This window comes from Fringilla coelebs, assembly GCF_963513975.1.
Source record: "Fringilla coelebs genome assembly, chromosome: 8".
NCBI lineage: Eukaryota > Metazoa > Chordata > Aves > Passeriformes > Fringillidae > Fringilla > Fringilla coelebs.
Genome location: NC_140066.1, coordinates 15,474,070 through 15,487,115, shown reverse-complemented (window position 1 = coordinate 15,487,115; position 13,046 = coordinate 15,474,070). Strand labels below are relative to the sequence as shown.

The 13,046-nt window shown below is 41.8% G+C and overlaps 1 protein-coding gene across 1 annotated transcript; it reads right to left on the bottom strand.

Annotated features, from left to right (window-relative positions):
• Nucleotides 1-6,007: 6,007 nt before the first annotated feature.
• On the bottom strand, nucleotides 6,008-12,345 carry COMTD1 (catechol-O-methyltransferase domain containing 1). The gene is made up of 7 exons (XM_084210013.1): nucleotides 12,218-12,345; nucleotides 10,825-10,949; nucleotides 9,699-9,804; nucleotides 8,821-8,939; nucleotides 8,502-8,556; nucleotides 6,971-7,104; nucleotides 6,008-6,399 (listed from the first exon to the last, which is right to left on the bottom strand). Exons 1-7 carry the CDS (start codon nucleotides 12,297-12,299, stop codon nucleotides 6,247-6,249), a joined length of 774 nt encoding a protein of 257 aa, XP_084066139.1. The 5' UTR covers nucleotides 12,300-12,345; the 3' UTR covers nucleotides 6,008-6,246.
• Nucleotides 12,346-13,046: the final 701 nt, after the last annotated feature.

Genomic DNA, 13,046 nt, shown 5'->3' with positions numbered 1-13,046 from the left:
TACACTATGTAGAAAAGATGGATTAAATGTCTTGGAAGAGCATTTTACGCAGCTGACATTTAGATGGCTGGAGGATGTTGAAGGTGACACTAGAAATGACATGCCAAAACTCTGCTGATGTGCCCAGAAAGCTGAGGATACATTGGTAGCTGGATGGAAGCTGATGAAGGCACCTGTTTTAAAATGCATTTGTCTCTTTTAGATTTGGTTGTTGGTTTTTTTTGGTTTTTTTCTTTTGTTTGTTTTTTTTTTTTTTTTTTAGTGGCTTGTTTGCTTTTCTTTTCATGCTGGAAGAATCCCCCTTTTCTGTTGCTGGGTGTTTGGCTGTTGCACTACAGGACAGTGACATCTGGGCCATAACCCTACGGACGTTTCTGGCCATGCCACATGACATGACAGCCTGGGTATCCTGTGAACCAGTCCTCTCTGAGAGCGGATTTCTTCTGTTGATGTTTTGTATTTGTGGATTTGATTAAAATTCTTGGTGTTGTGAATGTACAGTAGGGCTTTTTCTTGGGTAATGAATGCTATGGTGTTGTGTGGGCGTGCAGTATTTAGGTATTGCATTTACTTGTGACAGCAGCAATAACACTTTCTCATTAACTATCTTCTGAAATCTAATTTCATGATGTCAAAAAGTTACTACTTTCATATCACCAATATAACCCAAGTCCCTACCCCAGCATAACTCAAAAGGTTGCTGGAAAAAATGCACAGTCTCTTGGTTTTTTAGTAGGTGAATAGGAATAAAATTATGAGCCTTTAAACTAAATAATATTTTTTTCCTTATAGCCTGAGATCTGTTCAATCAATAATCTTTCTGCTAACTCTGGGGAGAATTTTAGTTGCCTCCATAAAATGTTTTAATTATTTAAATTCATAAAATATAAGTAGGCACAATTTGCTTGGAACTCATTAGGGAAATATATGAATAAGAAGAAAAGATAATGTTTGCTTCTGCATTAATTTAAAGCAGTCTCTAAAATATGAAATCTAATCCTGGAAAGCAGTGACTTATCATCAATGTTTATTTTTCTTATAATCAGAGTAAATATTAAAGCAGCTAGTTATGTGCTTATCCTTACAGTATTACACTGGGCCAAAAAGGAAGATAAATAACTTGTCTGAAATCTCCCATTCATTTCCCTCTTTTGCAGGTTTTATGTTTGTTAATTTCCTTTTTCAAAACATTGCTTCAGAAATTATTATAAAACAGGTGACTTAGAAACCATGAGTAGCTGCAAATGCATGAGGCCAATTTTGTGTGATTAGAATTATGGAGAGGTAATGCTTTATACTTGTGCAGAGCCTTTTCATCTAGTGCAGATCACTGGCACAATATGCAGCAGCAGAGAAATGCCATCGCCCTGGGAAAAGGCTTAGCAGACCAGAGAGCAGAGCAAGTGATGAGTTAGGAAACAAAAGAATTTCTTTAAGCTTCTCTGAAGAAACTTCAGTGCTCACTGTGGCAGGAAATGCTCATTTGCAGCTCTTAGGTGCGCACAAAAGGAAAAAGCAGCTTTGTCTTCTCTCGCTCAATACTTGTTTGAGATGTCATCAGCAATCCCTTCCCAAAAGATGCTTCTTGTTCTATTTGTGATTCCCACATTTTCATTCTGGGAAGGCCATGATAGTGCTGCCTCTCCCATTAAAATGGAATGAGCATTAAAATCAAATGTGCTGCAAATCACGCAGAAATGGGCCCAGATGGTTTGTGTGTGGGGTGCATTAGGTTATTCTACTGTGTTGGTCTGGCTGTCCTTTGGAAGAAGGGATGGAGCCACTCAGCATGGTGGCCTTCCTCAAGGTAGTGACACAATGGAGGAGACCTGTGCACTTTCAGTAGATGGGGTGGATAAAACCAAGCTGAGCTGCATTAATCTCAGCTAGTAGGATGTTGTGGTTAACTCCAGCTAGCAACTAAGCCCCACACAGCTGCTTCCTCAGTACCTCTGGTGCAACGGGGGAGAGAACTGGAAGGGTAAAAGTGAGAAAACTTGTAAACTGAGATAAAGACAGTTTAACAAACAAAGCAGAAGCTGTAAAAACATCATCTACCACTTCCCACCTGCAGGCAGGAAAGCCATCCCCAGGAAAGCAGGACTCCATCCCACAGAACTTGGGAAGACAAATACCATCACTCTGAATGCCTCCCTTTCCTCCTTCTTCCTCCCATTTTATATGCTGAGCATGATGTCATGTTCCTTGGTCAGTTTGGGTCAGCTGGCCTGGCTCTCCCTCCTCCCAATTTTTCATGCATCCCCAGCCTGTTCCTTGGTGCAGTGGAGTGAGTGGAACATCAATACAGTTTCCAGCACAAACCCAAAAAATAGCCCTGTACTAGCTGCTATGAAAAAAATCAACTCTCCTCCAGCCCAACCCAGTACACAAGGAGAAAAATCTCTTAAAATAGTAGTGATCTCTTAGCTTTTGTGACCATTTAGGATTGATTTCTTCAAGTGATAAACAGAACATAAGCAGGGATGCAGCCAACTCTGTGCTACTACATCATCAAAAACAAGCCAGTTATGGCACTTGCTGCTGTTGCCATTCCAGTATCAAGATTGCAGTACTTGAGATATGGCATATCCCTCAGGTCTGAGCTGCAGAGGTTTCTGGGAACTCCTCATGCCTCAAAGGAAGGAGCTGGGATGAAGTTTATATTCATGTTCCTTTTTCTGTATCCTGAGGGCTTTGTCACAAGTTTGCTAATTGTCTTCCATGAGCAGCAATTCACAGAAAGTGCTGTCACTGAATTCAAATAGATTAAAAACACTTGAGTTTGTTAAAAGAAGGACTGACAGTGGTTTTAGAGGTTCAGTAAATACCTGAAAGTTATGTTACACTCAGTAGCCCAGTTTTTCTTTAGGCCATTGCTTTCTTTAGTAACATGAGAGACTAAAGATACTCCCTGCATCATCCCCCAATGTCCCAGCAGGATTAAAAGCTGCAGCATTGAAAATGCAGAACCGAGCCTTCAGCCCTGGGTCTACCCTTGGACAATGAGCAGGTTTTTTTGGGGTGGCCTTCTCTCTAGATTTCTGCACATTTAGTTTCAGTCCTGCTCATTTAATTAGCTAGTTGAGATGCAAAGCCTACTCTTAAAAGTCTTCAGTTCCCTTCCCTGTCACCCACATAAATATCATACCATACAATTTTGAATGTGTGTCTTTGGAGCAGGGACTCAGATACCTAACCAGCAGCTAGGATTACATGCTTTAATGCTCATGTTGGCTTCTGGGAGTTACCACACTAGGGGGAATTCTTTTTTTCATTGTTATTCTCATTCTTTTCTGTTTAATGACCATCCTTCAGCCCCATTTGCTTCTAAGCAAGTCCCAGCTTTACATTTGTCATCTGTGTTGGCTGGGATCCTCTCTTGCAAGCAGAAGAGATGTTGGTGTTGCAGGAACAGCTGGGATGGGAGGGTTTGGGCAACAGCTGTGCCCCTGGGTCAGCTCTTCTCCTGGGGCAGAAAATCCTGAGCCTCTACAGTGGAGCAGTAGCTCAGGCAGGTGTATTGCCTGAGACGGGTGAGCAGACCCAGCAGACCCAAGAGCTTCCATACCTCGAGTCTCCATTAGAGAGAGACAAAGACTTGGCGTTGCGATATTGGGTGCCCATTCTCATCAGCTAATGGAAGTCTAAATTCTCATTGCCCCACGAATTCCCATAGGTGATTCGCCACTTGAATTAAACCATGATTATATATTATCAGCAGTCATTTCATAGTAAGGTTGAAGGATCAAATGCAGTCAGCAGTGATGAATTCCAGATGTGCAGGACAGAAGCCTGAAGAGAAGGCCAGTTTCTGAGTAACTACAAGATAGAGTAATGTATTCTAAATATTTGATTCAATTAAGCTTCCTTCTGCTCTTTGTTTCCACTTACAGATGGCTCATCAATCTATAGTTTAGGGACACATTGCTATTCTTTCTAATGGTAATTAGGTGATCAGGATGGAGACAGGTTTGATGAAATACTCACATTATGATCTGCATATTTAAAATGGAACAGAGCCCAAAGCAGAGGCAAAACGATAGCTGGCTGCTGCACATGGCATTAGCCTCAGGCACTTGATAGGTCTTCCTCTAGCATAGGTAATGGGGACTTTGCTAGTTCCCACCACAGAAAGAATAGTTATTTTTTAATTATTCAACTATGAGTGCTTGTATCTGGTTTTGAATGTTGCTAAACTCTAGTTTCTTGCAAAAATACTAATGATGCTTGTCCGTTTTTGGCTCAGCTTCACTGGGAGGATTCTTGCAACCTGGAAAATAGTAGTAAAACAGTTGCAGTCTGTGATTGATCTTCCAATGACTTCTCCATGTTTGGCAAAGGCCACCATGGTACTTTTAGGGCAGGGTATGTATTCTTAACAGCTTCTAGCTTGCTCATGTTTATCAGCTGCTAGCCTCTGAAAGCAGGAAAATTTAAGATACCCATGCTGTTAAAGTGTCCCATTTTGTGCTTTTTAACCCTTAGGATTCTTTTGGTATCTACTGACAAAAGTAAAACTGTAAAGTAGAACATGGCCAGAAGCTCTGTGTGCAAATGTAATGATCCTGTACCCTCCTTTAGCCACTCCATCTAGAGAGCTGTTATAGCCACTAAGACTTTAATAAGGTATAATTTCTTTTATGCAGAGAAATTTGAGGAGTGCAGAGGTTTGAAGCTCTGAGGGTAAATCTGTACTCAGAAAAATAAATTGGGCAAACTTCATACCCTATTTAAATTCTCATTTAAGGGCAACAGACACCTTGTCCTGGCCTTCTCCCACACATAGGTTTTTCAGTCAGTCCTCAATTAAGCAGATCCTGATATGCTTTGCTGAATCAGGGTTTTAAGTGGAAGTGACAGAAATAGAATTGAGATCTCTTCAGTCATAACCCTACTCTGAAGCAATAAGGCAATGCTTCCTTCCTTCATTGCTCTCCACTGCAGTATGCTATGGCAAGTGTCTTAGACAGGCAAGAGCCATGCTCTGAACTTCTACCCCTTATCAGAACCCAAGCCACCCAGCTGAAATTTCAAAAATATGAGCTAAGTATACAGTCTTAAGCATTCTGAGACATGAAATCTTTGTCCCCCAGTGTCTCGAGTCATTCAAGTGCACTGTTTAAGCAAATGGACAAAGTATTCTCTTAGCTCTGATACAGCTTCTCTTCAGGATGTCAACAAAACTGAACATCTCTTTCCTCTATACATATGATACTCAGTGTTATCAGTCCCCCAAAACAGTTACCAGTGAAGCTTGTGCCTGTAAAATCCTACTTTCAGTTCCTTATTTAATAAATTTTTATCTGTACTAAAGAATTGTGGGCTGAAATTTTGTTACATGCTGCCTAGGGAAGGGAATCTCTGTTTGCAATAACAGTTTCAACAGCCAGTTCACAGCTGTATTACATCCCCATACAATCAGAATCCTTCCACAGGCCTGGCACCAATACTCTGTGCTTGCATCTTTCTAGGAAACAAGCATCTAGAAAGTTGCTTCTTTGAGGGGGCAAGGGATGCAGGAAAGAAGGAGAATTGTTTTGGTTTACTTCTTGCCTATTTGCTTTTCCTCATACTGACTTAAAAAAAAAATCTATCTGCACTGTTACCTTGGCTAAAGAAATCCAGTTCTTGTGCAAAAAGGTTTTAGAGAATACAGTTACTGTTTTGCAAATACTGTTTGTCCTTTGGCAAGCTTTTAAAAACAACTTTTTTTTTTTTCAGATTATGTCTTTTTGAAGCTTGTTCTGTAGTATACTTCAAAGATAAGGAAAGACTTACAATATTTTTAGTCTGAGAAGTCTAGCAATCTCCTTGCTGTCATTTCATTAAAAATCCATTTTTCTATTATGGCTATAAACATTAATAAAGTGCACTTCTTTTTCTTTTGATGGTACTCACTGATTATTTGCTGCTCAAGAGGCTCTTCTAGGACAGAAAATTACTTTGTTGTATTGAGGCACTTGGACAATCTATAGAGGGGGATTTTTTTCAACCACTGTCTTACAAGGACAATTTCACATAAGTTTATTTCCTTGATTACAATTACAGTAAGAAACCATAGTAGATCTCATAATAAATCTTTTTTCTCTACTTAGTTGCCCTTAGGATCCAGCTGCTCCTAAAGTCTACTTTCCCAGGCTATGCTATCCAGTGGAGATACAATTTAAATTGAATTTTTGATACTGTTCCACCTCCATTTTTCCTGATGATTTGATTGATATTTCCCATCTGCTCGGCTTCCTTGGGTTACAACTTGAATGCTAATGTGACTCCATCTCCCACTGGGAGCATGCTGATATTGACACGTGCATCTCTGAGAAGCTTCTCATTGAGGCGGTGGATACTCTGCGCTGCTAAGTCATCCTTCCTTGGTTTTAGCACCTTTCCATTCCAAAACACCTATTGAAAAAAGAAATATGATGCACCTCCTTTGTTCTAATATGGTCCTTGGACCACAAAGGAAGCTTTGGAAAAGTTCATGTATATTTCTTAGAGATTGATATTATTTGTTATATTTCAGACATCTAATGGTCTCTGACATGGAACTATCAAAAGTAAGTGGGACTGAGAGTCCCAGAGCTTGCTAATTGTATTTCTACTGTAGATTTGAAGCCAAAATCAAAAACGATGTCTTTAAATAGAGGTTTTTAAGAGCTCCTATTTGGCTGCCACCATAACCCCAAAGGTGCCTGAAGTTTCATATCCTTTGTTTCTTGTAAAAGTAGTTAATTGATAACTTATTAATAGGTACTGATTACAAGTGCTACTTTTGATCTTGTGTACGTACTGTACATACGCTACATGACAAACAAGAATAATACAGAGCATTCTCTGTAATGAATAACAAAAAAATTTCTATGTTTTCTATTAGTGTTTTATATAGCTTACTTAAAGAGTTTATGTTGAATTTTCTTTTTGATTGTGTTATGTGTAACTGCCTGTGCATTACTATCAGAACTGCTGTACTTACATTATCGATAGCTATTATTCCCCCTTTCTTTATGAGGTGCAAGCATTTTTCATAGTACTCATTGTAGCTTTCTTTATCGGCATCAATGAAAGCGAAGTCAAAGGTTTCTGCTTCTCCATTGGCCAACAGTTCATCTAGATGAGCAACACAGTGAATTGTTATACCCTGGTTAGTGCTGTGTAGGAGGAAGTAATCTATTTGTGTCAAAGCTCTCATTAAATGTTTTCTGCTGCCTTGACCAGGCAGCCTATTCCTCCACAGGTAATTACTAGAAAAGCTTATCCCACAGAAACCAATCTAGACATTATGTATGCCATAAAACACGCAGTTACTGAGGTCTGCATGCTTAGGAGTTGGTGGAGTAGCTCCAAACCTGAAGGATACAGCTGGGACTGCTGAAAGGTACAGCAAAAACAAGTCCAGCACTTTGAAACTGGACGTACTCTACACCTTCAGCTTTTTTTCAGCTGAGAACTGTTTTCTTGAGTGGATTAGAATTTTTCTTACTTTATGAACAGCTTCTAAATGTTAATCTCTGCTTGCAGATCAAGGGCCATGCATGACACAGGTCATGAACAAACCCTGTCAGATATAATTACAGCAAAAAACTGCTGTAAGTAGTCTTTCTCTGGGCCAAGGCAAGTAGAATTCAGTTTTAAGTTCTCCTAAACAGATTTCTTGACTGAGAATTCCAAATTACTAGTTTCAGAGGAGGTGATTTCTGTCCCCTAAGGTACTCTGACACCCCTCTAACTCACCTTTAGCCTCTGTCAGCAGAAGATCTTTCTGTCTGAAGCAATGCCTGGACAAAGCATTGCTTTGATAGACTACAAGGAGTGTGCATACCAGCAAACTGCCTGTATTTGCCTCTTTAGAAAGGATTGATTTGAAAGTAATACAAGGTTAACAGTAGACCTACCAAATACCTTTGCTGGAAACCTTCTGCATCCAACAATCCTAGAAAATGTATTGCATTTTCAGAATATTTATTAGTATTTCCTCTGCCCCACATTTTCTCTTTCCTTGAGTGAGAGAAGTCATGCTTCACTAATGGCCTTGCATGCTTTTGGCACATCCTAAATTTGAACTTCTCTGAACACAATTCAGACTAAGTTATATATTGGCTTCTGAATTTTTTCTGCACTTCAGCCATTTCAGGGAACTCCTCCTCTCTTAACAGAGGAATACTTGCTTAGAATGCACAATGCTAAGAGAAATTTGTTTGATTAATCTGTTTTACTCAGCTTTCCAGAAACAGTATAGTATTTGATAAATTAAACAAAGTGATGGACAGTACAGGTGAGTGACCAGTACAGCCCACAACACAGGACAAGCATTTTCTTCCTCTCTCCTAGTAGGTAGGAAAACTGTGAACTCTTAAAAGATTTTTATTTTTTAATAAAAGAGAAGCTGCCTCCCTATTAGCAAAAGGGATCACATTCACAACCATATTTGGTCTTAAATTTCATCACTATTGCATCTCTTCTATTTCTAGGGAAGGGGAAACAGTCTGTTATTTCAGGTTACTTACCAAGTGTTTGAATTGCTGGCTTAATCCGCAGATCAATTTTATGCTCTACTCCGGCCTAAGTTGAAAAAGAAAACAATGTTGATAAAAGTGGTCAAGAAATAACCTGTTAGTAGGCTGTACTCAGGGAGTGACTGGGGTCCAGATAGTTTTCCTATTATTTCTGGATTCCATACACCATTTATTTTTCTTCCCAAACAGAACTCTTTCAGCCTCCTTTAATAGTAAGAATATTTCTGTGTGAATTTGCAAGTCTAAAATAACAAAATCTCTTCACATGTAAAGCCAGCTGTCCCCATTGTGTACAGGAGATGCTGCTTACCTCCTTCCACAGTGGCCTTCCAATTTTGGCATAGTCCTCATTTATATCACAGGCAATAACTCGGCCATCATCTGGCAGGACAAGTGCCATATTCAAGGCATTATAACCTGTGAACACACCTAGGAAAATCATAAGAGACATCAACACTTATTGTATTGTGGAAAAAGGGTTACAGGGCTCTCTTTAGGAAGAAAATCCCCAAAGGAATCAAGGATGGCAATTTGTTAATAGACAGTAAAAATTTTTCATTTTTCCTTCCATTTTAATGTAATGGTAGATTGAGAAGAAGTTTTTTTTTTTTGGCAAACTTCAATGTTAGCTTTTCTCAAAAGGCTCATGGACAGACAAGGCAGAGTCTGGTCTTGAATGCGTAACCCAGAGAGACTGGATCAGCAGCAAAGTACCAGGGAATTGTAACAGCCAGGCCAAGAATGAAGATGGTGGGAACCCATACCTGGCTGCTCAGCGTCAGCCTGTCTTTTAGGACATCCTGGTAATATAGGTGTGTCAAGCAAAGTGGATTTGATACAGGGCCTGTGCAGCAAAATATCTTCTTCTAGCAAGAAAGTGATACAGGAAGGACAGAAAACACCCTGTCCTGCAACTGTTGAAGACTCAAGAGAACTATTTAGCTCAGTTTTTCAGATTGCCTCAGAATGGATGAGCCATCCATGCTGATGCTAGAACTACTTAATGCACAGTTAGACAAAGTGGCAACCAAGTGCAAATCAGACACTCCTTTTCATGCTGTAGTTTGCCCACCTGTTTGTTGACAGTTATGCAGTACCTTCCTGTATTTGGATATTTTATGTTAAACATGGCTGTATTTGGAGAGTGATAGTCAAGAGCTCTATTTTACTACAAAGTGAGACTCTTACCTATTTCAATAACTTTCTTGGCTTTAATGAGTTTGGCCAAATTTGCCATAAGCTGAGCCTCCTCAGAGGACACCATCATTCTGCCATGGGGATGATCAGCAGTGAGCTAGGAAAGGGAAAAACCAAATATATCACAAATATATCAAACAAAAACCAAATCTACCAAACTAATATCCTAAAGGAAAAAAACCGCAGTGAAACTCCAGGGAAAAACAGACACCTCTGTCTTCTCCTTTTATATCACTTTGTGGATGGAGCTAGATGGCGCCATCTATGAGCCAGAAACTGGCTTGAATTTAACTGTAAGTAAGACGGATGTTATGTGCGTCATAAGCAGTGGATATTCAAAGCAGTAAAATATGCACCAAAATTACCATGGCTGTGGCAAACACAGCAATATTTGTAACTAAATGAAGAATCATTATGGAACTTTGACTGTGAAAGTCCTTTATTTCTGTGAATTTGCACAAACAGATGCACTTCCTTTAAGATGTGTAGAATGCATTAATGAACTGCTAGGTTTATGTCTGCCAAAGGTCAGACCATGTAGTCCAGGCTACACAATACAAACTTGGAGAATCTGTGCCCATCCCAGGGTGGAAGGGCTCTTGGCACTGAGGAATGGGCAATGAGAGAAGCAGGGTTGTGCCATGACAGTTGAAGGGAAAGTGTATCTTCCTATTTCCTTTCTTCTGCTAGGGATCATTCCAGCCAACCTGTTCCAGCAGCTACCATTTAATTTCTTTTATACAAGAACAGTTTGTCTCACCTGAAATGACTCAAATCTGAGTCAGGATATCTGGTCTCATCTCTGACACTGGAGCCTGATGGAAAACATCACCTCTCTGAGCTACAGGTTCCTTATATGCCAACCAAAGTGAACGGAAGTCATTTGTTCAAGTCCAAATCAAGTGCAGCCCTGACACATGGTGTGGGAGCCGAGGATAGAAAGATGTGTCTACAATGTATGCCAATACTATTAAATAGTCATGTAGGTAGCCCTGAACATAGAAGAGTCTGGGTATTACCAATTTAAAAACCCCTCTAGCGGGTATGCAAATGAGACAGAGGAGGGAAATGTGACCAGAATCCCAGCAGTTCAGGACAAGGTGTGGGTGATACTGACCAGACGCAGCTTCTTTAGAACTGGATGTTCCCGCAAAGAGTGATCCAGTATGTATTGCCGGAGAGGACTATTTTTCCTGATCATACCACTTGGGGTCCCAAAAATTAAGGAAGGTAATTTTTTACCTACCAAAAAATAAGTAATAAGAACTTTTACACTTTTCAGTTATTGCCATTTTAAATAAACATTGAAGTTTTATCAAAGGTTAAAAAGTTCTCTGCTCTAAAATAGCCATGAAAATGGAAAATGCAACATAGCTGGACAACCAGGTGGACTATATTTTTTTTTCCCTTCTCCTTTTTTGCCTCTAAGATGTCCAGTCCAGGCCTCCAAAGGCTGAAAGGGAAAGGCTTCAGTATTGTGTTGTTCAGTGCCCAGTGTGATGGTTACAAACTGCCATAATATTACAGGAAAAGTAACCCCATCAAAACTCAAAGGGCAATTTTAAAGAGGATAGTGATTGAAGCGCACATTTTCTTAGTCTGTGGTCCTTCTTTTGCAGATGAATAGAGGCCACCCGGCTTTGGCACCATCAGCTGATGTGTCTTCTCAAACCCTGTGCTCTCCTCATGATGCTGTCCTGCCCTCCAGCCAGGGGAAATGTGGTATTGCAAAATGCCTTCTTTAGCATGAAACCAGTATGCAGACAAAGTAGGTGCTGAAAGCTGAAGTTTTAGTACGTCTACTCAAATACAGAACTGACTGCAGCTTTCATGCCCAATGTTTCTTTTACCAAATGGATTAACTATGTTAAAGAAATAACAACAAATTAATTTCCACATCTCCTGGTAGTTGTTTGCTACTACAGAAGGCTTTTATTTCGAGGGGTTTATTTTCTGTTAATGGCTCTATTTTATAGACGATCACGTCGAGATGTAAATTATTTTAACAACTTGCCTTAAATCAAAGATTAAGTAAGTGCCCGAGTTACAAACCCACAGCAGTCTCCTTCCCCTCCTAGATCGTGGGCTCGTTCTTTCGATGCCCCCGGGGAATGAAAGCGAAACTGCTACCAGAACAATGCTGCGCACAAGGACCACACCCCGGCCTCTCCGGGCTGGCCGAACAAATGCAGGCAGGGGAGCGGGCGGGGAGCGTGTCCTCGCTTTCGCTGGACTCTGTCCCGGCCCCACACTGCGGTAGCACTGGATTACAGGGAGCGGCTTGGGCTCTAGGAACATCATTGTATTTACTGCAACAACTCAGCAAAATAAATCTCTGCCCGCACAACAGCCCCAAGGGGTCTGCTCCCTGACGGCCGCACCCGGGACTCCTGCCGCCCTGGGAGGGACCTGCCGGCGCTGCGATTCCCGTCCCGTCCCCGATGGGGACACGAGGAAGATGCAGCCTTCACGTCTCCGTGTATGTGGCGGGGCTTGGGGGCGCCTCTTACCTGCAAGCATACCCGTGGCAAAGGCGACCCCCAGCATCGCCGTCCCCACGGCCACTTCTTTGGGCACGCTGAGCAGCGGCATATTGGAGCCGGCAGCGAGGGGAGCGGCGCCGCCTGGTTACGCACGGCGCTGGGCGGTGCGGTGCGCTCCGCCTGCCCGGGAGGGCGGGGCCGCGCTGCCAGTCGGTGGCGGCCCGGTGGCTTCGGTTGGTCTTGGTGGCCCTTAGGGTCCCGCTTCCCGGCGTGCCGAATACTGGGCTCGGCTGGGGTGGTGAGAGGGTGGGTCATCCGCGGGACGTGTGCGCCTTCCTCTCGGTGACATACTCGGTTGTGGTGCGTAAAGTGACAAAGACAGCACCCGGGATTCGTGCCACCACCTCCTCAGAAGCTGGTTCTGGTACAGCTTCACTGCAGTCTGCGTTTTAAAACACATCCAATTGTGCTCGTAATGGGCTTTCATGGAGGAGCTTTTCACAGAAATATGCTCGCAAGAGGCTTGGTACTTAACTAGCCCGGGTGGTGAACTCTCTCCTTCCCCTAGAGCGCAGGTTTCTTTGCAGCTGAGGTGTGAGCAATTACTCGTCAAAAAGCATGTAAGATTTTGGAATTTTAGTCTTGTGACCTGTGAGTTTCCAGGTGAAAGGAGTCAAGGAGGATTCTCCAAGAGAGGGGGAATGGGGCCTGGTTTCCTCCAGTGCTGTTTCAGCCCCCTTCTCCAGTACCTTTCAGGTGAGGTGGAGCAGTGCTCTTGCCACTGCTTAACAGCCTTGTTGAGGGATCTCATCCGTGGCTGGATCTGTTGTTGCAGGAGTTGGTTTATGAGTAACAA

Bases quoted from the DNA above. Each gene is read 5' to 3' on its own strand.
- COMTD1 (XM_084210013.1), bottom strand. From the start codon at position 12,299: ATGCCGCTGCTCAGCGTGCCCAAAGAAGTGGCCGTGGGGACGGCGATG. The intron at 10,950-12,217 runs GTAAGAGGCGCC...ATTTTTTGGTAG, and splicing joins TGCCACGGGTATGCTTGCAG to GTAAAAAATTACCTTCCTTA. The intron at 7,105-8,501 runs GTAAGTAACCTG...TTGCTCATCTAG, and splicing joins GCCAGCAATTCAAACACTTG to ATGAACTGTTGGCCAATGGA.